We start from the raw sequence: 27,720 nt of genomic DNA, 5'->3' as shown, positions 1-27,720 counted from the left end.
TTATTACAAACCAAATTAAATAAAATAACGAACAATTCATTAGAAAAAGTCGGTTCATTTTGCTGAAATGAAAGTGAGAAGACTGTCTGTCCACAAGTTATGATATGCGACAAACATTACATCTGTCCATGTAACAAACGTTACTCATTGAGAAAAATTTTGTGTTCATTTTAGCTGAAATTTAATAGTCTTTTAACAAAAATGATTTTGAAAACTGAAAACAAACAAGTTTGGTTGAGGACCAATTCTGTTTTTTATGCACTGATTCAAACACCACAAAAATGTCTGTCCATATGACATATGTGATGTCTGTCCAGTGACAAACATTCCTTTTTTTCTTGAAATGAATTTCAGTGTTATCTACTCTGGAATTGTTTTTTAGAGGTAATGAAAGTTTCTAAAAGTAACCTACCAAGAGTACCTGTACATGTATTATTTAGTACACACAGGCAATTTTCAACTGTGTTTTGGATTTAGTTTTCATATTTAAGAAACAAAGTGTTTGTTGATCTGACAAATGTTATGTCTTCAAGAATAAACTTCTGTAATTTCTCAAATACCGCTCAATTTATCTTTAGTTTTATTTATCCAGGTTTTCTGGCAGGTTGCCTCTAGTGAATAGAGTTTTTGCCAAGCAATATACTTCTGTGAGATAAGGACCCAAAGTACATGTACTGTACAAGTACCAGCATGTGTGAAATTCTGGCAAGTAAGTTTAATTTTAAGACTCATACCAATTATTTCCATGATCTGAAACAACTCAACTTTTGCTGGCCCTCATAAGCAGTGAAAAAAATCAACACGCAAGCAAGTGCTTACAGCAGCACGTCCGCTGAACCAAACACTAGACTTGGATATGTCTTTCGCTTCCATATTTACAGAACCAACATCCCCAGGGCCTGTGTTTAATGAGGTCATCTACATGTACATGTACATGTATGCTCCCTTTTGACAAGATATTGTCTCTTGTGGATGATGGATGGACCTACCTGCAAATTTGGGATTCTTCTCATCCATGGAGAGGAAACAATGGTCGAAGGCAAAGGTCTGAAAGAAGACAGGATAACAAAGAGGAGATACATGTAAAAATCGGAAATCATAAAACTTTATGGCTTTGGTTGCGACAGCAATGGTAAGCATCTGAATAAATACTGTAAATCTGCACCTGAAAATGTACAGAAAATGGCTGAATTCTAGAAATTTTAAAAGATGCAGGTACATGTACGTACATGTGCGTACTGTGCAAATTTGTATAACTTGAACATTTACTGTTAATGAAGATTAAAATGACATTTTAATTCTCATAAATAAATATTTGTTCAAAACTAAATTGAAATTAAAAGTTTGGCTCTAAAGGTACACCATTTCCAAGAATTTCTGACTTGATGAAGGAGTACTCAATTCGTATAAAAGAGACTAAGAGTTTTTATTTGTTGTACCAGTACATGTATCTCCTGGAAAATTGCTTTTAAAAGCATAAGTGTCTGTACACGTACTGTACATGTCAATGTCTGTACATGTATGTGTACATGTACATACTGTACATGCACATGTACACATACATGTACAGTATACATCACATGTACGGTAGGTGTACATGTACATGTACATTGTACTGTAGTGGCATTTTAAGCAGTTGGGTGTAGTCCTTTCTTTGTTATACAGGTACCAGTACAATGTACACATAGTTTTGACAAATGCGAGTTTTTCACCGTCAAGGACGATTTTACTCAAAATTTAATTTCTAATGTTTCAAGAAGCAATGGGGTTAAGGCTTGTGGTAATGGGGGAAGGAAATTCAATGAAGATCTAGGGCTGGTCCATGTACATGTACAGTATGAACATACTCTACATGTACATGCACATCACATCGGCATTCACATTCTGACAATAACCCTTCCGGTAGCCCTACAGTGTCCTTCAAAATTCATTGGGAAAATTGAAAAGACTTTGTAGGATTGAGGAGGCTAGATGTAGACTGGGTGTGGAGAGAGATGTGAAAGAAAAATCCTGTGGATGACAAAACAAGAATGTTGTGCCTTTCCATAGCTTTACTGACTAAAAGAAGGGATCATCTCCCAAATGAATATCATTAACCAAACAGCCCTGAATCCTCCAATTTTAATATGATTTTGCACACACCCTAGGGAGTTAGGGATAAGGGAATCTTGCACTTTGTTGATTTCTATAATGTGCAAACAAACGAAGAAAAATCTGAATGAGTACACCTCCAAAAATCTCGACACTGGTACATGTAGTCCAAATCCTGAAATCCACAGGAAAACCTGGAGTAATCAAACCCCGGTCTATTACTTTACAGGGGATTGATTCCACCTGAGATGTGACACTGAACAGGCAGGTTGCTTGCAAATATGACAGGGTTAGATGTAAATGTATATATAAACTTAAGTGAAGAATGGCCAACAGTGTTGAGTAACATAAATCTTCATTCAGCGCACGTGTACATGTTCCGGTACCTCCACCTGCTAAACACAGCACTGTACAGTATATCTGCAACTGGGTCTCCATACAGTCCCTAATACTGTCTGGATAATGCAATCTCCAAGCGTGTAATTTCCAATCATGCAAAACTGCCCAAGCGACAATACTGTGGGGATGCATTCTGCACAAGCCATGGCAGAACATTGGCATTTCTGATGGTAATGTCTCTTCCAGCTGCCTTGATATACATGTATGTACATGTACATGTGAATCCATCTGAAGGCTAAGAGATGATTTGAAGAGCTGGAGTTTTATCATCCACTGCACTGCCCTGAACTGTGATTGGTCAAAGCCATACATGTAGAAAGAAACAGAAAGAGTCACAAACAATAGCAACAATGATATTTTTTCTTGCAAATGGTCTACATAATCAAATAAAGTACATGTACATGTCACACATTACCAGTATTGGCATTCAGATATAAACACAAATTCCAACACGGACCAATCAAAATCCTTCTTCAGGAAAATGGGCAGACCCTGTGAAAAATCAAACTGCACACCCAAGACTTCGCCAATGTGAGACATTTAGTCAAACCCCTGAGAAAGGCATGACATGACAGACCAAGATAAGGATTAGAAAAAGAAAACAAGACTGCGAAAGACATCGCTGAGAAAGACAACTTTCGGTAAAATGCCGACCACACCTCCAGGACAGACCCCCCCAAAAAAATATAACAGAGAAACGAATCACACAACAAATCCTAAAGCACACCCCATACACATAAACTAGGATGCATCCCATCATAAACTCTGCAACACATTCAATGACACATCCCAGGTTACAACTTGAGACAAACCACAAGGTCTGGCTTTCTAATACTGACGATAAAAAAGACCCAATACTAACATTCCCAAGCCCACCGCTAACTGCATCTCCGAGTCACCCAATTACCAATTCTGGATGCATCCCCGAAACCATCTCCCCCTCCCCCCGAAGAAAAGAAAATCAAAGAGAAGTGCCGCCGATGAACACATCCCTCCAAATTGAAGAGAAACCTCAGGCAAGAGTAGCTTGGGGTCAGCCATGCCTTTTTTTTCCCTTCTTTTTCTCCGTGATTTTACTTTGTGGATAGAGACGTGGGTAAGAAGGAATCGCATGTTAAGAGGAAACGACTGGATAAATAACGATAAGGGATTTTGATAGATTGGGGGAGAAGCAGAAGAGTCGTTATCAGAGACAGATCTCGGGGAACCTGGGAGGGAGTTGATGATGTGTGCAGGTTGCCTAGGATGAATGTGGGGTGAGACTCACAGTGGCAAGTCGGCAGTCAGGCCCTACAGTGCCGGTATGTACAAGTACCAGTACATGTAGCAAGCTGCTAACATTTCTTGGAATCAATAGAAGATTTGGAATACTACAAAAAGACTTTACCAGTATCTTTGACAGTAAGACATCAAGCTGATTCCTTCAAATGAAAGGCCTTGCAATTCATGTAATACAATGACAAAAGGCAGAATACTATGTATATGGATGTGTGTAGTTATCACTGCACAAAAAAAATATGAGGATGAGTTAAACTTTCCTCCATGAGAATGTACATGTACCGTACATGTACATGTAATCATGCATTTTACAGGCAAACTTGATTAAGCCTGTACCGGTAGTACCGTAATCACTCAAGGCCTGCAGAAATCAGATCAAAAGGAAGAAGGCACCATTGTCTCTGTTGACAATTCACTGAGGTGTACATGTACATGCACACATACCAGTACCGGTGCAACAATGATTGAATGATTCATTACCAATGCAAGTTTAACTTCAAGATGTGAATCCATATTACCATCGCAACTGCGAACTACTGAACACAGCATTCATGCTGTTGGATTTGAAATACCTTCCACTGCACAGTTTCTAAATATTTCACCTGCATGTAATGAAACCACTGACATACATGTGCTGGTACGGTAAGTACCCCATGTATACCGGTACATGTACATGTATGCGCTCATAACAAATATTCCTTTGGTGACACTGAAATAATTGCCACGCAATCATAAAATAAGAAGTACATGTACATGTATATGTGACTACAGATGCCCAATGGTATTAATATACATGCAGTGTACATGTACATGTGTACATTTGAGTAATTTTCATTTACCAGTATAAAGGTATTCATTTCCTAGCTGTTTACATAGAGTTTGTAATAAAATACATGTTTACAAAACACTGCAAACACTCTTTATCAAAAAAAGGTCAGCGACATCATAAACCCGAAAAGTCAAAAGTTTTTGGACAAGAGAATTTAGAGATTTCAAATTCAAAACAATATACCAAAACAATGTATGTGTCAGAGAAAAAAGAATTTTGAGGGGGGAACATTGGGTGATCCAATCTTTAATCTGCCCAAAGGCAGACAGTTTTTCCATATCATACATACACGTACATGTACATACTGTATGTACATGTACACCCACACTTACACGTACATGTACTTTACATACATGTGTTGGTACATGTACCGGTACATTGTACCTTGAGTGGATATTCTTTTCTTTTCGTGCAGTTAAGAAAAACTCAGTGAAAATACTTGGTTTTCTTGAACTGGGAACACGATTTTCAGCTGGCTTTTTGTACAAGGTTTCCTCGACTATTCCTCTTCCTTTTACAATGATGATCCTGACCCCAAAATGCCTCTAAACTTCTTTTTCAGAGGAGAAACGTCCTGTGGACATGTGTGAGTCCACAGAATGTCTCCCTTTCCTTCATTGTGTGGACATCTTTTGTTCACAAGTCCACAATACTGGTAGGTACCATATGTAAGGTTAGCACACTCATACATGTAAGTAATGTCCGTGTACATATTCCTTACGTGCACCATTTCTAATGCCGTTGTTTCTGTACAGTAAATTTGTGCAAATAATAATTCTGTGTGGCTTGCTCCAAATTAACATAGTCCATTGCCAAATGATGCTAGAAATTAACTTTGATCTCCTGACGAAATAATGTACAGTGAAAAGCTTAAAGAATTCTTCAGGGGAAAAATAATTCGGCATTAATGTGTGGGCTAACAGTCCTTGGAGATTTCTTCCTAGGTGCCCCTGAACTGAGATTATGAAGGAAGGCAAGTCCAGCAAAAAAGACTGAGAGGGGAGAAGGGGGAGAAGGGAAGGTTAACTCTTGTGAGTGTGGTACAATGTACGTGTAGGTACCGGTAGGTCAATAAAAGGAAGCCATTTCAATCGTGGAAAGGTTTTCAATCAAAGGGGCCAGGATTCCATGCTTCCCGCACAACGGCGAATCAGAGTTTCTTGACGTCAGAGATTTCAGTTCGATTGAGACATCTGTCGTCACCCTGGTGAATTCAAATCTTGTCTCTAGTATTCTCATAGCATGGGACTCGGGACTGACCTTTTTAAGGGTGGACTGGGATTCGATACTGGGTCTGTTTCTGTGCATTAGAACCTGGCTTTCAGAGCAATCGACAAGTGATACATGTCAGTCACCAGTTTTGAATTGTGGCAATCAAAAACAACTTTTGGAACAGTTTGGGAAAAACCTGTACATGTACCTGCATGCCATCATGAACATGATTTCAACAACTTTATGTATGTACATGAAAACACTACTTAAGCCGAGCAAGTTGAAAACCAGTTGGTGTACAACTACTGGCAAAACTGCATAAATGTGGCTACATTGTACTCTTGACAAATCTGCTTGCTTGTTGAATAACTTCAAAAGACATAACAGTGTGTCAAAATCAACTGGCAGTGGCTAGGAGCAACATACATGTACATGTACACTTCTATGGGACACCCATAGAAATACATTTATGTTATTTCCAGTCACAGCCACAAAGTTTGGACACAGTGATATTCATCACTCACCTTTGGTGATTTCCTGTTGTCCATACGGAAAACCAGCACATGGAAGAAAAAAGACAGAAAATGACAAACAATTAATGCAGGATTAATCAAAATCTCAGCAATCTTTTCAAAGGCTGTGGTCTGAAGTTTTGGGCACATTTTGGTCATCATTTCTACATTTAACGATGAATTTCACTTAAGCCATACATGTAAGAGCACACAATTTCAGAGTTGACCCCTAAGAAAGGCTTCAGATTTCAGTGTTTTCACCACAAAGAACCAGGTTACTTATTATGCCAACTATACATAAATTTTCACTATCCTCAAGACAAATCAAAGCCTCCAGATTTTCAAATGCAGCCAGGAAGAACAGCCTCCTTTACTTCAACTGTCATCTAATCCTTTTTTGATGGACTGCTAGACTTTAGATGCCCTCTTGTGACCTCATTCCTGATTACCTGATCAGCAGCCAGTTTATGGGGAAACCATAGACCCCACCAAATATATGGATGCTGTAAATTCAGGCCACAATTTGTCAAAGTCTGTCAGTGCTGGATAACCCATTTGCCACAGTAATAGCTTTATAAATTGATGACCTTCACATGAAACGAGTACACTGGTAGATCATGTGGATAGTGCACTTTCATATCTGTACATGTACAATGTATTGTACAATGTACAAGTGTGCAATTATCTAATTTATACACGATTATACATGTACATGTATGTACAAAGCTACTGTAACTGTATGTATACACGTATACATGTACAGTACATGTATGTTAAGTGTACATGTACATTAAAGCCAGCGGTATTTTATACACAGTACACATGTACAAAAGATGTCAAAATAGTGTTGGCCAATAACAACGTGCGAAATCTGTCGACCCTTTTCAAACGTGCATTGGTCGACAGAATTTGCGCATTGTGATTGGCCAATGTGTTGCCAACTCTTGGAGGTGCACTATCGTGAAACGCTGGTATTGCAGTACATGTACAGTGTACGTAGTCAGTAGACTACCACATTGAAGCATGTACATGTACATTGTATGAAGAATTTCTCACATTCAAGTATCCATATGCATAAACTTGTACATGTAGGTAAGCTCCTGGGTCAGATATTCATATTCACAATCTTTTATTTACTCTCTCTTTTTCTCAGTATTCTACAGGTGCATGTAAATGTGTGTTTGGAGACTTTCTTAATAAAAATGCTTCTGGTTTGGTGAAACATCCGGGCAATTTCGTGTAGCTCTATAAAGTTTTGTCAAGTACATGTACACCGTACATGTAGACTGCCTTCTCTTCTGGTTGTTGACATCATTTTGTTTCTTTGTTTAACATGAAATAAACCTTTCTACACATGCACACGTACATTAAAAAAGTAAAACAAGTTGCAGAATGTGAAAGTGGAAAGATATTTTGTCCTTTACTCCTCAGATTTCTTCCTATTTTCAGTTTCGATTGATTGGCTGTAGATGCAGAGCAATTACTTGGCATGTACAGTGTGTTAAATCCCACATGCCAATACTCTTTAATCATACCGATTGTCATGCGTCTAAATGTCTTTCCGTTTGTCTCCATGTATGTGCCTGTTTACCACTCCTGCACAACTGCTTCATTAAATACAGACATACATACAAACCCCCATCGTCAAAGGCGAGCGTATCAATAGGACAAAGCCTCGGGGGGTCATACTGCTGCGCGCCTCCTAATAAAAACTTCACACGCATGTCGCGTCGACGTGCGCACGCTGGAGATAAATTGGTGCAGGCAGTGACGTCCGTTGTTGAGGGGATCTATGGAGTTTGGTTGGAGGGGAAATTGTTAAAGGGATAGTTGTGCTTAATTTTAATAAAAAATTCATAGCCATGTCAACTAAGTTGATGTAGTATGACGTACAACTTCAGTGCTAACAACAAATGCTTCCTTGTAGTTTCTAATTTACTGATCAATTTCTTTCTTAATAACTTTCTCTGGAAATGATTTGGCATGCAAAATACACGTATTTGAATTAACACAATGACACTGCAGGCTTTTTATATATGAATATAAAAACAAAACTGATAAGGTGCCTTTTAAAAGTAAAAAGTTCAGGTACCAGATATTAAAATGAAATGTAAACTTTGTGTTTATTTCTGCTTGACTTACGGAAAGGAAAGACGGATTTACCGTACATGTTTGTTAATCACCTCCAATGATCTGAATGGTCAGGTGTCTATATGCATGCAGATAGTGGATCAAATGTACCATTCTTGTTCCAAGCTTTTTCTAAAAGAATTAAATTCATTTCAAAATACAACATAACCGGTACTTATTGACCATCCGTTTTTCTGGAAATTAAGAATGAGAAAGAGAGTTTATAAAGGGAGTACTGTGGACCTGAGAAAAAATACTACTGAGGTCACTGACAAATCACTCCTTGGAATATTAACACATGCATGTACATGTACATTTACCTCTTTTACTTTTTTTTTCAATTCAATTTTATTATCCCTTACAGGAAATTCCATTTCAGCCTTTCACATACTAAACAGGCAATGAGAAGTTAAAAAGAACATAGCAAAATCACACCAAAAAAAGGAAACCTAGAACAACTTTTTTAAGAAAAAGAAGATTACATCTAACCCACAAAAAGTTAAAGCCTGTACAAAAAGTGCACCTGTATGTCCATGAAATGGGCTTCCTAAGTAATAAGCCATTTGCGAGTTAAATTTGAATAAAATCTGGTACACTGAGTTATATGACTGCACATAAACATAACAATTTGAATTCCCCAGACTAAGGGCACTGTTGCTAAACATGTACAGTACATGTACCTGTACCTTGTGATTTGGGGCAAGCTTTTTCTTAGTGACTACCATCTCTGGAATGGACTGGTTCCTTTGGGCCCTTCTTTTCCATTGAGAACAGTGTATTGTTGCAAGGCATCTTTTATGTCACTAAGGAAAAGCTTCCCCCGAATCACGAGGTACCGGTATATGTATAGCAACAGTGGCTTTAGTATGGAGAATTCCAATTGTTATGTTCATGTGAATTTAAAGAAGTCAGTGTATCAGATTTTATTCAAATTTAACTCACAAAAGGCTTATTAATGTAGTAGGCTGGGGATTCCCCCATTATCATTTAGTTAATAATTTGACCTTAAACTTTGCATGTGTGCAGGGCATGATTTTGGACAGGCCCATGATTGTATTTGGCCGAAAGTGACTTACAGCAAATTACTTTTTGGTGCAACTTATGCTGTTTGGCCTGACTTGTTATACTTTTTCGATACAACAGGGTGTATGGGCTAGAAGTTTTTCAGACTCCTGTGTGGCCTGGGGTTAATTAAGCCAATTTTACCCTGGAATAAATAGCAGGCTACTCCTTTGGAAGTGTGAGGCTCCGGCAGTTATTCCCCTCTCCGTTCATCTCTCGCTCTCTCACCGTTCTCTTCTTTTTCCTGCCTCAACTCGGCCTTCAAATCCCCCTTCAGTGGTGGACGGACTGCCACCCCCGAGCGATCAGCCAAGGGTATACTGCTACAAAATGGCGTCATAGACAGGGTGGAGGCTATTTGAGGCAGGAGTTTGTCTCAGTTTTGCCCTGGAAAAAATAGCGGGCTAATCCTACGGAAGTGAGGCTCCAGTAGTTATTCCCGTCGCCGTCCATCTCTCTCGCTGCTCTCATCTTCTTTTTCCTGCATTGATTCGGCTTCCAATTCCCCTTCACTTGTAGACGGACCGCCACCCCCGAGTGATCGGCCGGGACCAGACTGCTACAGTAAGTTACGGGAGCAATTTTCTCAAATGTACTGTACATTACATACACATGTACTGTATACAGTGTACCAGTGTGTACATGTATAAGATGTAGCCAAGTGATCTGTGCCATACTGGTACGTGACCAAGTTGCAGTGAGAACATCGCCAGTTCAAACGAGTAGCTTTGTCCCAACTCAGAACAGCCAGGAGTCCCCATACGAATGCTACATGTAGTTTTGCAGCTGCACGTGTGGGCTTACTCAAGACAAAATTGCTCAGTCTACAAAATGGGAGTGTCATTTTTATGAAAAAAGACTCCACAATAAACACGTAAAAGGTCATTCTGCATCTTGCTGCAAAACCTATCGTTGCCCATCTCCCTTTACCTTATGAATCAAATCAAGCATGTACCGGGACATGTATATTGTCATACACCGCATGCCGCAAAGCCATTCCCTGTCTATTTTTTTTTTAATTCCCTATCCAACGAGCTGTCTCCATTTTCTCAGATAAACCACGCCCTGGCGCCAACAGACCCCCCCCCCTGTTCCCGGTACCCAGAGGGGTCTGTAGACCAGACTAGTCCCGTCACGTCATGCTCGGCTGCCACACAGAGTGGCCCTTTAATATCAATAAGATGCTACTGTGAAACACAAGAGGTAACCTTGTTCCGGGGGGGGGGGAGGTCCAGTTATTTGAGCAATCCCCCCACCCCCTGGATGATGCTACAGAGGGAATTAAAGGAAAGCATGATGTTGCAATCATTGGTCAAATCATCCCATCTCCCACGCAGGGCCAGTTTCTGCTGTCTGTTTACAGCCATGTACATGTACATGGTCACATACGCTCTGATCCATGTGCTACAAGTATTAAACAGCACTCTAACCTGACTATAAATGGCAAAAATGCATTAACGTATCATTCGGCCTCAGGTGCAGTAGTTCTAAGCAAATTTTAAGGAGCTTCATGCAAATATCATGAGCAAGATGGTTGAATTAAATACATTACTAAGCAATGTCTTGTGCAGTGTTGGGGGCATATTTCATAAATGTGTACATGTGTAATGTACATGTACATTGTACCGGTATATAATGCACAAACTTAATAAAAATGTTCAAATGCACAAAACAACACTATCAAGATTTACAGTTAATATGATAACATTGTAATACTATTGTGATATTATAAGACAGCAGTGCCCTCCGAAGCACACCCCGTATGACTGGTTTCATGTTGTTTTGTTTTGTAATTAGCAACATTCAGCAGGCTTCAATAAAAGTCTGTTCACCTAATAAAAAACTGGACTGTTTCTGCAATATTTCCCCCAAAATTTTACTGCTATAACAAAAATACCACAGTATTTTTAAAAATCATGAAATGAAAATAAATTAATTAAAATAAAAAATTAAATTAAGTCAAATTTTAAAAAATATAAATATTCTTTCAGCTTTATTAAATCATTTAATAAAGCTGACAGAACATTCGTTCTACAAATGTAGGGTTGTAAATGTACACTGCACAAGTACAGGTTCATGTACATGTACATACTTGTATATGACTTGTATAATGTATGTACTTGTAATATCAAGTTTGGCATTAAACATGCAGTTTTGCAAGCAATCAACAGTAGATAAACCTTGTGCTCAAAGCGATACAGATGTTGACAGATGTTTTTCATATCCAGAAAGCAAACCATTCATTTCCTGTGTGCAGCTCCCTGTTTGAAATTCACCGCCCAGAATTACAGTGCATATATACATGCACATGTACTGGTACATGTAAATCAGATACAAGCAGATACCAGTAATTACGGACTCATGTACATGTAGGTGTTCACAGGTGTGCGCATACCGGTAGTCAACCCCTACATTTTATTTTTGTCTTTTTTACTTAGAGCAAAGGCCTAACAATCTAGAAATTGATTTCTGTAGCCAATTGGTCACATTCTAGCCTAGAACTCTGTACCAATATGCATTGTAAATGTTAAGTTTTTTAAATTTCCTAATTCTACGTGAAGGTAATGGTGCAAATTCTATGTAAAAGTAATCTTGTCAGAGTAAATGGAGGTTGGAAATTCACAATCAAAGTTGCCCAACAGTATAATCGTAGAAAAAAAATTAAAAATTGCGTTTAAGAGCACTGCTCCTTGATTGCTGACGCTAACACCAAAGCTTTTTACTCTCCAAAAAACTAACTGAGATCACATACAGAGAAACTGCCACACAACACATTTATTAGTGGCTTTTTTAATGAGATGTCAAAGGTCAAAGACTACAGTGCAAAAATAAGGGTGATTCACAAGATGCTGTGCCACCAAGAGGCTGCCAAGGAGAGACTGTTTCACAGGTTTGCAGTTGGAAAAACCATGGCTCCGTTACTGCAATTTGCCTTTTAGAATACATGTATGTCAGTAGATAACATCTGGAGATTTCTGATGGACTGGGATATTCCATGCAATAGCAAAATAGGATGAATTAAAACTGTGACGCGGAATAAACTTACAATTCTTCTTCCATGGCAAACAGACATCAGCAATAATTCAAGTTCCCTGTGTGCATGCACCCAATTAATAGAGTTTGTCGACCATTTCCCATGATCCACTGCAAAAAATGGCCTATCCCTGGCAACCTCTTTGTAGCTACTTTTTTATCCCCCCCCCCAAAAAAGGCTGAAAGACTTCAGCGTTGATTTTCTACCAGGGAAGACTCTCATGAACTGGCTCAATGGGATTTTTTTTATGTGAATGGACAAAATTTGCAGCCTCCAAAAACCATTCAAAAGCCTGCCTTTGGGACAAAGACAGTCTTGGATTGATTTACCACAGCCCTCACCGAGAATTCAAAGGCAAGAAAGCCAATGATGCAGCCAAGGCTGGGATGCAGCCCCTCCACACGCTTCCTGCTCCCAACATCCAATAATGGTTTGATAATGGTTCCAAATGACTGGTTGGGGAAGGGGAAAGAGATTTCATATTCAGTCCAGGGAAATCAATCCATCACGCAGACCTGAATGAAATCTTTTGGATTTGTTGACTTTAGCCGAACATCCCTAGCAAGGACGGATTGTGAATTACGAAGGCATGATTCTAGGCCTTTCTCTGGCTAACTGGCGGGGGTTCTTAAGAAAACTTTCAAGTCCTGTCTGATATCAGTGGTTGGTGCATGTGACCATGAATGGACTCGGTGAGTGCTGAAGCATACTATAGACCTATGTGGGTGAAAATTGAAAACTCTGATGGAAAGAGTAGGAATGAGTTCAGGGCTAGATCGAGAGAGAGGTCCAGCTTCAGTTGCGTTTACTTACATGTACATGTGTATTTACAAAGGGTTAAGCAGGGTCAGCCTCAAGCTTTTTTAACCAGCCCACTGCGCAATTTACCCTTTTTACTTGCCCGCAGGAATTTTCACAAGACCACTGGACATTTTTTAGCAAAACCAACTTTAACTGGCTTTAATCCACCTTCATTATTTCAGCCCTTACGGTGGAGTCTTGTTGTCAATTTTAAAACTTAGAGGTGGAAGATTCAAAACTGTTACTGATACATTACACTTGTTTTATTCATCCTTACAAATATGACATATGACAGTTTCAATCAGGTTGGTATTTCTTGATGAGCCCATCAGGCAAGTTAAGGAATGCATTTTATCCGCCCGCAGCAGGTTTTACAAGACTTTGTGTGCCAGACTAGTGCTACCGGTAAGGTTGACGGCTGCAGTTAAGTTAGAAGAGAGGCCCCACTAGCGAGCTAAGCTGCATACACGTACATGTACATATGCTTGAAGGGTTGCTGCAAGTGCAACTTCACTTCTATTCCAATATGGCCAACCGAGAACAGGTACAGTATATGTACATGTACCGGTAGTGGGCCAACATGTACATGTTTGTACATGTAGGGTTGCTTGGCATAAACAATCTGAGATTTATAACATACATGTACATGTACTTCCCTTGGGCGTGGCTTCCTCAGGCATGAATACTAAACAGATTCTGTTGCACACCAGGCTAAACCAACCCCCCCCCCAAAAAAACACATGTACATGGGCACCTGTACATGTACCTGTGCACCTACTGGTACTAGCACATGTACAGTACATAGCAGTCGGGAAGCCTTGATCTGTAGACTAGAGTACTACAAGAATTCGTCTTACTTTTGTACAAAATACACATTACATGTACAAACACTGTACATTTACCCTATAGTTTCCAGATTGAGAAGGCAAGTTGTCCATCACTTGCCAATTACCCTTGGCAGACCCATTAAACATAAACAGTTCTGACTTCTTGTGTTAAAAAAAAAAGATGATGTACATGCAAGGCACCTAGCCTGTTTAGTTTATGCACAGCAGGCTAATCACCATGATCACTATAGTGACTGGACAAGCAATTTGCTTGATTGCATCAGGAAACAGATCCTCATACAATAATGGTGCATGCAAAGTACATGTACAGTAAATGTAAGGTACCGTACACATGTATGGGTGCATTATCTCCCTCGTTATGCATGTACTAGTACACTGTACAGGTACAGACTTGTACAAAGTACAAATATTATACAAATATTATGTATACATTTTACAGTAATTAATTAAAATTAGGAACAAATTGCAAAACACACTACATGTACATGCATAATACCGGTACATGTACCTACATGTACAGTGTACATGTATCATTTGCTAGACAAACTAAGGCATTTCTTTCTTTCTACTGCCAGACATGAAACTGAACAAAACAAAGCTAAGCTACATACAAGCATAACAGAAAACTGGGCTTCACTCTACATGAACACGTACACTGTACCATGTATGCTGCAGACAGTCACAGATCAATAAACTTTAATTAATGTGTGCATTATACCAGTATTACATGTAGCATGATATACAATGTACAGGTACAGTACCCTGTACATTGTATTACAATTTAAAACAATGTATCCTTCACTTCCTGTAGATTGTTTTCAATGTTCTGGGACTCACAGTACATGTACATGTACATGTATGTGTATCTTTTCTCAAGCCAAGGATGTTCTGTTCAAGGTTCAGGTGATAAAAAAGGTATCATTTGGTAGACAAACCCGGTATTTTAAAAATACAAGCAACAATAAATTATGAAGAGTACAAGAACTACATGTACTGTACATGTACATGTAAAATATCTGAACATGTACGTATTGCATAATGTTTATTCGTGTCTACTCTACATGTACATGTACATGTGGATGTAGACTTTAAGATTTCTAGCTTACCAGTTTTTCACGTAACGGTACATGTACCCATATGTGTCCATGTATTGTTACGTACAGTACATGTACATGTATCTTGAAATACTTATACACTGTACATGTAGAATATTTTACTCCACACATTATATACACAGGCACATTGTGTACATTGCAGAACGGTTTTTATAGTCTGTAATTGCCAACTATGAGGTTGAAACAGTTTTTAAGCTAGAAAATCTAATTTCCTGCTCCTCACTCCCATGTTGGTGATCAGATCCCTTATCATCACAGCGGTTTCCATAGCGACCATATTCCTCAATACTGCGGCATACTGCAAAACGATACAATTCAACATCCTGGGGCTTAAGACCTTGGAATTTCTAATTCTAAGCTCCTTTTTTAACCAAGTGATATTCCTAGAATTCCTGAGTTTATTAAACAAGAATTAAACCTCAGACAGGGAGATGTGAATAGTAAAAAAAAGGCACTTGCTTTTTAACTACTGCAGTTCTCAATGAATTGGATTATATTAATTTACTGAGAATCTGACTCTCTTGACTCTTCAAGATTATATTATATTCACAATGGCAGCAGAACTTATATTGAATGAAGCAGCTCCTGCATGTATAAATGTACAAATGCCTTGTTACACAAACAATTGTACTGTTGGCACATAATTTCAAGGGAAACTAGAGACCAACATCAAAAACAACTTTCTGTCACACACAAAATAGTCTCTAAGCACTTTTAGCAGTGAAGAAGTCCATGTACTGTACATGTGTATATGTTTTAAGATTTTGATTTAAACTGATCCCGCATTGAGGTGATTTTCATGGAACTGTACAGATTGTTCCGTACTTCAGGAACAAAGATTTGAAAGTCATATCACTTGTACATGTACATGTATGCTCCAAGAGTGTATACATGTACATGTGTAACCTTTGTGGTGGAAATGCTCAACCTTTTCATTCTTAATTGATTAATACTGGATGATTGGCATGACTGGATGTTCAACACAGATCCATTTGGGTTTTAATTTTCAGTATTTCTTGTATACATGTACCTGCTACATTTACATAAATTTTGTATGTACGTGTATACTGCTACATGTACATGTACCGGTGTACCAGTATGCACAACACTGTACTTCACAATGGGCATATAAAGTACAATGTATGTTCATGTATGTACCGGTATGTACATGTATGTACGTAATGGAAAAATATTCAATTTCTACGGTTGAAATGAAATTAAAAACCAACAAGATGTTTTTGGCATGATGGAATATGAAGGGGACACCCACCACCTGTGATCAAATTAAGCCCACCGCTTCCTCAATCTGATCAGGATGCAGCCAGCAACTGCATTTTCACAGCCACAAATTACATTTACTCCAGCTAAACTCAGCAAACAAATTCAGCGTCGGGGCTTTTTAAGTTCCCAACCCACATTCTCTACCCCAAAATGACCTAAACAAAATGTATGTTAAAAAAAAAAAGGCTCCGGGAGGAACACAGAGAACTTTTGCAGTGAAGAAGAAACAGGCGAGGGGGATCGGGGATGAGGCTGATTATAAACAAAAGGGGAAGGGGAGAAACAAAGCTTAGAAGCAATTTTTGGCTGTGAAGATTGGGAGCTCGGTTTCTCCTTTTTTTTCATGCTTGGGTGGCCCATATGAATGCTGCAGGTTTGCAACAAAGATCAGTTACATCCAATTACAGCTTGCCCGTCAGAGTCAATATTCGTTTGTAAGGAAAGGATGGGAGGAGGTGCCTGGTCAATGATGTAGTCTAGAAACCCAGAAACAACATGCCGTAGGTACTTCCAACATTGAAGTCTCTCACTGAAGCGCAGGGCAGATAGCAAAAAGACCTCCACCGATGGCAGTGATAACATACTACTGAACCTGCCTAAGTACATTTATGTACAATGTACATAATGTATTTCTAAAGGGGGATAAACTGTACCCCAATAACCCTAAATTTCCAAATCGTCTGGTGCCCGGAAAAAGGTCGTAAGTGCACTTACACCCTCTTGATCATGAAAGCAGGATCACAGTAGAAAAAATGTTCCTGGTAAAAAGGCGTAAGAAACACACTTTCTTTATTTAGTAAAAATGCATAAAATTTACTACAAAATCAACACAAGCTGTGCAAAAAGCAACCTTTGAACAACTTATCAAACGACTTGGCAAAACTTTTTTGTAACTATTTGCACAGAAATCTTTATATTTCATTAAAATTAAATAGTTGCATACATATGTCCTTTTGCCGGGAAAAAAATGTTTTGCAGCGATTTTGCTTTCCGGCAAAACGTTGTAAGCCCTTACAACCTTCTTCCAGGCGCCAAACAAAATACAGTAACACATAGATTTCCATATATCCGACAATTCAAAATACCATATAATTTCTAACTGGTGTTCCCTAAATGCAAACAAAAACTTGGAAGTTAAGACATCAGGTAGGACAAAACGTGGGACAACATCTGGCAGACTGATCAAACTATGAAGGATTAATGTGTAAGAAATAAGTGTACTCCCACCAATAGCAAATACCGGGACATGTACACATAAATTGCTGTATTTGAAGAATAAAAATATAGTGGGCTATTGCAATATGATTAACCACTCGGTGCGGGGTTTCCGGTATCGGACTCCTTGGGTTTGTACGCATAACCGGGCTGCCCGAAATCAGACAAAGGAGCTGGGCCTTGTAACAAAAGACCATACTTAGAACAAAAAACCCGCTGCTAGGAATTACCATTATTTTTCAGCTGGCATTAGCAGAGGTTATCCATCATTGCTTTGAAAGAGTACACCACTGTTTGTGGCATTCAGCGCACGCAGATTACCGGTATCAGGGCACACAAAAGTACTCCAGCACTCCAGCAATGAGGGATACAGTACCGCTGCACACTAATCCTGCCATCCAGGAACGCACTAGGGCAATTTCAGGAACAAAGAAAATTACGCAACAACGCTCAATCTGGGCTCTCTTTACTGGGCGGCAGGCCTGGCTGCAATAAGCATGTGTCAATGGACGTTGCCTGTCAGATTAGAATAGCCACCAGACAGTCATTTGTATGAGTGTAAATGTCCAGTAAATGAAGTGAGGAATTCTTGAAGAATTTTGAAAACGGAAAATCTTCAAAATTGCCCGGGAACTTGTCCCGCATATTTAGAGCCCACCTGGCATGTACATGTAGTGGTTAATATAAATTCTTTTTACATTGTTACCAACCATTCATGAGTAACTACTGAGATTAAGTTCTTTCACTTTCAATTCATTTTTCACATTCAATCAGCCAATCAATCGATCCCTTTTACAAGCTCACAGTGTCTGTTTTTTTTCCTGTTACATTCCGACTTGGAGACATGTTCTGGAAATCAGATTTTGGAGTGCAGACATCCCTCCACACATATCGCCATCAACGCTCCCACCTCAATCCCATAATGCTGCCCAGTGATCTCGTTAAAAGCACTTTGTGTGCTAGGGAAGGGGTGGAGGAGGTCTGTCTCACACTCTCTCAGGTGCACTGTACAAGCAAGCACTTTCAGCCAAGTAAAAAAATGTAGCAGTTTCTCATCCTGCCTCAGTCTTTTTTCCAACTGAATTTTTTTTTCCTTTTTGGATAAATTTGCAACATATTTTGACTTTCTGTTTGTTTCTAACAGGAAATTTCTTACATGTAGCCTGGTACAGTACTTAGCTAGAAACACAAAACATGTCAGACATGGTGCAACTCCTTCACACACAAACCATCAGCAAAAGACTTACAAAAATGCATTTGCTATCTTTTAAAAATCTGCCATTAAAAAGAGTTAAACCCCCCCTTTCAAAAAAATTGGGACAAAAAACGTGGTTTCTCTTTTCTTCCCCTCTACCTGAATTGTTTGTTATACCAGTACATGTATGTTCAGTACTGCTTGCATGTTTGCTGTCCGGGGAGAGAAGTTCCAACTTATCAAGCTTGCCTCATCAGAGAGCTGAAGGGCAGAACATTCAAGCTTGGCCCAGAACGAATGCCTGTCTATAGACTAGAGACTGGTCTAGTACTGCAGACCAACATTCATATCAGGAAATCACACAAATGCCAAGTAGGCCTACACTTGCAAGCCTAACAAACAGACATACATTCAAGCATTTGTAGAAGTGGAAGGGAATAAACCATGTCAAACAACTCCCACATCACAGAAACTGTTACATGTATACGCAAACTGTCCAATACGAGCGATTCACAATAAAGCGCCTCCAAGACTTTGCAATGCATTGACCAATCACAATGCGCGACATCTGTCGACCCACTCTAAACGTGCCCTGGGTCGACAGATTTCACGTACTGTGATTGGCCAACGCGTTGCAAACTCTTGGAGGCGCTCTATTGTGAATCGCTCGTATTGTACAGTACCATATGGGAGTTATATGTACAGGTAAGAACTACTGGTGGCATACTGCAAACAGTAAAACGTAATAACTACCGGTACATGTACAAACCAACCATCTGCTTTGCCAAAAAAAATTATTGGATGAGGGAACAATATTAAGTGAAATATATAATGTAAATGTACATGTACACTATACATGTACTTGTACCCAAGGCTTGAATTTCAACATTTTGGGGGCATTACCATTTTGGCCTCAGGAAACTTTTAAAGGGCACTGAGGCAAACACCAGGAGCAAAAAGGCCAACATTTCTGCGGAGGAAAGGCACTCAGGCTAACATGTAAAATATTATGCCAAAAGAAAATTGCTGTTTTATGTAATTGAGCTATCATAATAAAATATTTATAAAAAGCATGTAACCCAGAAGTCACTCTCAAAATATGGTTTGTACACATGTACATGTATGCTTATGACAAAACATCACAATACGCTGAGGTATGGATAACAGGTTACGATACATTTAAGAAGCTGATTAACTGAAAAATCAGTGATTGCTTAGTGGTAAGGATTTTAGCCTACAAATTGAGAATCATGCAAATGCAGTCTGAATTGAAAGGGTGGATCCAGAGAAGGGTTTCAAAGGTCATAACCCTCTCTACTCTGACCCCAAAAATAAACAAAATAATTTTTAAAAAGAGTAAAAATGTAAAACAGATGACATCACGCGTGGGTAATTATTTGTACTGATGCTTTACCTAGATGTGTCCTGTCTTAAAAATTGGACATAAAAAAAATCTGACCTCTCTGATCACCCCTCCCCAAAATTAGTTCATACAAAACAGTTCCAGTGAATTACCCGGTACAAAAAAGAACTTATTTTAAATTTTCGACATCTTTTTCGCCTGCATGGCGCGAGCTTAACAATCATGTTCCCCCACACAGCAAAGTTGACCAAACCCATTACGTCACAGACAGTACATGTACATGTAAAAATCAGTTATGCACGTAGTGGAATCCACTACGTGCTTGCATGTACATGTAATTTCATACGTGATCGGAAACTGGGAAAGACCTGGCTCTAGATAACAGATTCAGATGCAGCCTACATGTACCTACACGTACATGTATAGTGAAGGTCTTTGATCCATAGGAAACATTGGTAGTTGTACACAGAGATGTGCAGAAAATAGACCTACATGTACATGTAGCTCTAGTTCTGGAAGCCCGTTTCAGAAATAGCCTAAGCCTCACATCTATGCATGTGCCGGCCAGGTTGCTGCACCTTATGCCAGTGTAATGGTCTCATTTTACCGGCGTTCTCGGATTTCTGGAAGAACGCGCCAGTTAAATGAGCACGTTACCGCAACGTGCTCATTTATCCGGCGTGCTGATTTTTCCAGTCACATATGTATGTACACTGTGGTCCTGCATTTGGCACAGTGGCTTACAAGGAAATATTATGCAGAGGAGACTAGATAGGGGAATTACTTTAACTTTGTCGCTATCATTATTGGATATTCAGCAAGATAGCCAGACCTTTACAAACAGGTGTTCATTTTGGAGATTATGAATTTGTTGGAATGGGGCAGTGTGGACATCCGGGACTCTCGCAAAATGACAGGTAGTAACCGATGAAAACAGCAACCACGGCAACGTACATTGTACGTGTGTACCAGCTAGTCAGAGTATCGGATTACACAATCATTTCTTTGATCAATGCGTATACGTGTGTTTGTTGCAGTTGTTTTCATCGGTTGCCACCTGCCATTTTGCGAAACTCCCGGATGTCCACACCGCCCCATTGAGTGTTAGTAATGCTGGGAAGTGGGGGGCGGGCCTTTATCGAATGTCTGTTCTGAATGTACATGTACACCCACCTTTATGTACCGGTATAAGGATATGGCTTTCACTTTCAAGGGGCAATATAGGAAAAAAGGGCAACAAACCTAACATGTGCACATCATCAATAATATGCTCCGAGGAACAAAACTGAACAGCACCTAAAATGCCTTGAGCAATCTTGATTCAAATGTGCACGCAGCCCACGTCATCGAGGTTGGGACATGTTTATTTACACATGTATGTATGTCCAATGATTATCTGATGTACCCAGTAGGAACTCACCAGACCCATAAAGTGAACAATATAGAACTTACTAAGCATACCTTCAGGTGCTACCGGTAGTTTGGAATGCTCGGCAGTGTTTGGTTAGTTCCCAAAAATCTGTGCACGCCGGAAAAATGAGACCGTTACAACGGGTTGGCCTGGCCAAAACATACCCGCCAGTGCATGCAGCAAGAAGATAATCGTCCACCATACATTAGGCCGCAGAGCAAAATAAGTATACATGTACATTTATGTATTGTAAATCGAAGCCAACCTTGTTATAAGCAAGCCTCACACGCATGACCAGGGCTGCCGGCTGGACTGGCTATGAACGCACCCATGCACGGTTAGACTGTGTCACAAAATACATTCCTGTGAATTTGAAGTCAGAAACTTACAGGAAACATACATGTAAGGTATTGTTTCAAGGGGCACCACTATACCCAAAAGATTGGGGCACACTGTCAGCTTTGGCCGTGGACAAAGAAGAAATTTTCTAGGGCACTGTAGCCAAATGTGAGGGCACCGACTGCCATGGCCGTGGTGAAATTCAAGCCCTGTGTACCATAAACGTTACACAAGCTGAAAGCATGGTACGGTGTAACTTACCTATATGTATATGTATGAGCCCATGTGCCTGCTACTCAACAAATATTAATTGAGTATTTCATGTTGTGCGCTTCTCTGCATGTTGAATTTGCAATTTGTCACCACTGGATGTCGGCATAATCGCTTCTTTAATTGCTTTAATGGGAGAGATTTCTTCAACTTGTTCCCCAAGACTACTTACATTGTTTCCAGCATTGCGGGCACAAGGGGGGTTCCCGCTTCGCTGCTTCTGACAACCTTAATTCCCATCAAACTGTGCGCAAGCTTGATGATTATCGCAGCAGCAACAATACAGCAGGGGCTCGTGCTGAAATGAGGACGTGCTGTACACGTACAACTTTGTACGTGCACCTATGGTACATGTAATCATGCACTGAATCAGCTTTTATTACACGTATGTACCGGTAGTACATGTATATGTAGGATGAGCGAGGTTTGAACGTGGCTGGTCCTTGGCATTAAACAATTACTACCGGCAATTAAATGAAGAAACTTCCGATTAGGTTTTCCATCAAAAGGAGGATTGCCAAAGAAATGTCCAAACAAGTACTGAATGTAAATGCATGTGAAAGTGCATGTACAATACATGGAGAAACCTACATGTACTGGTATTCCACTATGGCACAATCCGTTTTTGTCATATTCAAATACCCACAAAGAACACCCCTCCCCAGTTCAAAAGGAAAAGGGAATACAAATCATCTCCATACTAGGTAGTATCGTATATTTTAACATCTTATGCCAGCTTATGGTTTGTGTTTCTAGAATTGATGATGAAACATGGATAGCCTCATGTGGAGAGTACATTTTAAATGCAACAGTCAAGATTTCATCAAGGTTTCAACTCAACATTAAATTACTTGTATACAGACCTGTACATGTACATGTAAACGCATCAATGCAATTCCGTGAAGGATAAGAACATTAAACATAGCACAGAACATTACATGTACATACACTGTGCGTACAGGCACAGGTACATGTACATACATGTACATGTACACCTTTACCTACAGGTGTATACACACAATAAGATATTGAGTATACTGCACTAGTACAGTACGTAGGAGAAGAGTTCATGCACAGTGAAACCAACTTATATCGTCTGGGCTGACGAAGTAAAAAATAGCAACTACAAACACGCGACATTCGGCGTGTGGGATGCCTCAAAGCGCCGACAGAAAACAAATCAAAGCTGTCACATTGTATCAAAATTAAAAAGCTCCACACTGGCGCTTCAATTTACATGAGTCAGGTTTCTGAAAGGCCATCTGAAAGTGATTGGTTTTGGTTTTTATTTTTACTGTAACATTGCAAGGGGCTTCGTGGTTGCCAAATCCCGCTTTTGATGGGACTAGTGCCGATGATGTTTACACAGACCTCTCATTTGCTGCGAGCATAACATGTACAGATTTTGCAAACTGTGGTTGGCAAAACTAAGGCTAGCCCTGGGTACAAATATTAAAACAGTATTTTCTCTTTCAAGTACAGTAAAAATTTTCCAGTTTAACCCACACTTCCAGATATGGTCTCAGCAGAAAAGCTTTTTGAATACAATCAAGTGAATGGATACTTGGAACTGTAAGCCATCAGTTAAGACTGGCGAATGATAAAGATAAAAAGGATAAGGTTTCTGGGGACAGAGATTGCCCAAGGTCTTTGGAGAGGGACAGGTAATGAAGGAAACTTGACAAGAGGAGACAAGGAGGGTGACTGCCAGATTGGCTCAAAGCATGAAGGATGATGTGGACATCTGAGCTGAAAGGTAAAGCCTTAAAGAACGCATTCCTCAAGGAAACAAGAGCTGCAAAAGTACCCCTTTTGTACGGCCACATAGTGCCTCACAAGTTCCACTTCTAGCAGTTACATGTAGGCTGTATGTGTGACCAATCACCTTAAAAATAAACTGAAAGTCAGAACAATTTCTGCCATAATTACAACCAAAAGAGAAAAAATTTGCTGGAAATATTTGCCACACGCCATACCACGACGAAACATGCAACACGCATGCATACATGTAGTTTCCCTATATGAAGCATGCCGTTGTGCTCGGGTCTAATGTGCACTCTACCGGCCAATTTCCCACGCTTTCACCAACTCACGCTGCCCATGCTAGACTTTCCGTTGTGGGAAAAGTGTCTCAGTAATTTTTCTGGGCAGAAGTTGGCCTCTAGAAATGACCACGCAGCTCAGTAAAAGTATCCAAAAGAAAAACTTCCTGGGATGTCCACACTGGACTTAAAATGGGAAAAGTAACCATCATCTCGGTAAGTTTGACCAAAAAAGTCCAGTGCGAACACGGCTTTTGTTTCTGACATTGTTTCAACATTTCGGACCAGGCACGAATAAGGCTATCATCAAAATTGCTGAGAAAAATTACATTTTTCAATATCTGATACTGCAAAAACTTTGGAATGAAATAGACAGGTTACTCATTCCAAATATTACAAAATCCTGACTTGATCCACAATTCAAGTATTTGACTTTGAACCCTCACAAAAGGGAAGAGTGGAATGCGACTTTTTGTTGTGCCAGTCACATGTGCAACTGGGAATTACGGGCAAAAACCGAAGGAAAATCCAAACTGTGTAAGTTTTTTTAGCATTTTTCAATTTGTAATGGCATACTTGAGAAGAAATCATCTAACCCAGGGAGAAGTTGCCATGGGAAAGAGAAGACTTGCCCCTTTCAGACGCAATTCAGTTTAGGGAAGCTAATTGTAAAGGAAAATTTGTATATTTTCTGAACTTTTGCTTATTTGGAGTTTAAAACTTGAAACAAAAAATAATTTAACTTTTCCATAAAATTGAACTTTTCTAAAAATTAACATCCAATAAAGATTTACAGAAAAGAATATTTTGTGGAGGGGGGGAAATGTTACCAAAAAAATTTTTCCAGACATTTCAGGTGGATGGACTTTGCATTGGCACTTACATGTAGTTTATGATGGTCATCATTCCCCAATTTGTGCAATGTCTGCTTGGCTGGACACACAAGTATAGTAGTCCAGCTGGTTCCCTGCACTCACTCAACAGTACCTAACTCAATGTTTTCTCATGCCTGCATATCCGATTGTCAGATATTAGAAGTCTGTTGCGGGGTTAGTTTTACCAGTAAATACCGTCGCGCGAGTTGCTCCACGTCACCACTAATCTCATCTCGTCCACCATTTTATTGGATAGTTTTCTTCCTTTTTTTTTTTTTTTTTAAAGAGGGCAGTCGCGCAGGACTCTTATTGCAGCAACCCCATTAGTTCAATCGTCAGTGGCATTTTCTCCCGGACTCCGGCGAGCGCAATGTGACAGGGGCCTGGGTAAATTCATTTTGTTTAACCTGTCGACGGACATCTAAAGTACATGTACACGGTGTTCACCGAGATGAATTACCAAGTGGGTGCACATGTAATGAAGCCAGCCCAGGCTGGCTGGCCAGAACAGTGGCATGCGTAACGGGGAATCCATCAAGCTAAAGAGAAATGATGCTGCTGCTCGGGTTCAATGGAGTGTACTTTGGGACGATCACGAGTGAACTGTATTAAACGTCTCACAATAATACAGGGAACTTTTACAAATAAAAAAAACACTGAAATAACAAACTAAACAGAGCCTTACAAGCACTTTACAAAGCTCTTCATAAACAGATCAAGTGTCTGACTATGATACTGTACTTTGCTATTGGGGAAACTGCTGTAATACTAACGCTAACTGGCCTGTGAGCTGCATAAATTCAGATACGACTTTTCCCGGAGGAGAAGAGACATGTTCATGTACATGTAGCATGTACACCAGATGGTGTGCAAATTGGGTTAAGACCATGAAAAAGTTCCTAAATACATACATACAATGTAGTACCCCCATGTAATTACAAATGTGGACTGTGGATGCTGGAAATTTCATAGAGACACCTGACAATCACAGATTGGTCTCTGAAAAGTTCCTTTCTAACTAATGGCACGTCTGATTCTCAGTACTGTACATGTACTCCATCTTTTACAGATCTCAGGCCTACTGTTCTGTTACAGTGTTCACGAGTACCTGGGTTTTAGTCAGCAGTTGAAACAGGGTGTCCACATTTGCCTTAAAGTGAAAAAGAGTGTCCGAATTGCTAAGTTTTCATGGTTTTGCAAGCATTGTGTAACAAGATAAGGTATCAAAACGGCCTACACAGAGAGTCCTCTACATGTACATGTACCAAATATGCTTACTGTAACACTAATGAATACGTTATCTTAGCACATTTACCACAACCCAGACATAACATTACGCTCCAAGAGTTCGAATGACCACAATTTTAAAAAGGCTCAAATGAAACCCACGGCATAAAAACTGCCATAGGACTAGAGGTCCATGTAATTCTATCATGAATCTGAGATGTTGGGTAATGCAACCTACATGTAACAGCTGCATGTACATGTACATGCACCAGTGCCTACGGCAATCTTTTTTTTTTTAATTCACTCTCAGAGATCTCTTTCTACACGTAACATTTGCTCATCCAATTCCATGTACTGTATTGCTGTATTTATGCACATGAGTGATGTACATGTACCGACACTGGTACAATCAATCCCTGACAATTTCCACATGTACTGGTACTACTTGTCTGCCTCCACTTTAGTGTCAAGGTACATGTACGGTACAGGTCTTCAACGTGACTTCAGGATGGGAGAATGACTTCCTTCTCCGCAACAGTTGATCCCCCCTTTTTTCTCCTTCCAGAAGTGTCTTCTAGGATCTGTTGTTTTTCTGTTCTTTAAATCAATGTTGTCTAACATTGACAACTGCAGTATTGATAATTGTTTTTTCTCTCATTGTAAAGAGAAATGGGTAATTCCAGAAATGAGGGGTCCAAAAGTATGACATTTTCGTGCCCCTGTTACGGTACATGATCTGACCTTTGTTACAGTATTTGACATGGAAATATCACCGGGATTGATTTCAAACTAGTAATATTTTTTTGGGAAGGTAATTTGCACTAATTTACATGTACCACTCTTGGAAATTAAAAATTGAGTTCAGAACTCACAAAATCATATGTCAGATGTGACAGGGACGCACAAAAAAAGTGGACGCCTAATTTCTGGAATTACCAATATACATGTACATGTAGCAAGGTAAAGGCTGTGCGCATGTACAAAAGGGGGCACTATGTAACGTGCCAACATGTGCGTGCAGCTGGAATTATGGCTGCGTCCAAATGTTAACAGTTACAGTCCGAAATGAACACATACCTGTATATTGTACCAATCGCTGACGAATTTGTAAAGTACTGGTACTGCAGTACACTGAAGTTCTGAAATGCTGTCATTAGAGGCGAAAAAGGCATTTGTCTCTCAATAAATGAA

At 39.6% G+C, this 27,720-nt stretch overlaps 1 protein-coding gene across 14 annotated transcripts in view; it reads right to left on the bottom strand.

The window, feature by feature from the left end:
- LOC110987986 (kinesin-like protein KIF13A) overlaps positions 1-27,720 on the bottom strand; it is a 116,932-nt gene that overhangs the window by 66,872 nt on the left and 22,340 nt on the right. For all 14 annotated transcript variants that reach the window (XM_087129735.1, XM_087129746.1, XM_087129759.1 and 11 more), the window contains exons 3-4: positions 6,334-6,346; positions 990-1,047 (exon numbers count right to left, since the gene is read on the bottom strand). In XM_087129735.1, coding sequence (XP_086985861.1) covers positions 990-1,047; positions 6,334-6,346 — 71 coding nt within the window. The remainder of the gene's footprint in view (positions 1-989; positions 1,048-6,333; positions 6,347-27,720) is intronic.

This window comes from Acanthaster planci, linkage group LG02, assembly GCF_054643075.1.
Source record: "Acanthaster planci isolate LZ-2023a linkage group LG02, COTS_SCS, whole genome shotgun sequence".
NCBI classification, from domain to species: Eukaryota; Metazoa; Echinodermata; class Asteroidea; order Valvatida; family Acanthasteridae; genus Acanthaster; species Acanthaster planci.
This window is presented reverse-complemented; position numbering and strand designations above follow the sequence as displayed.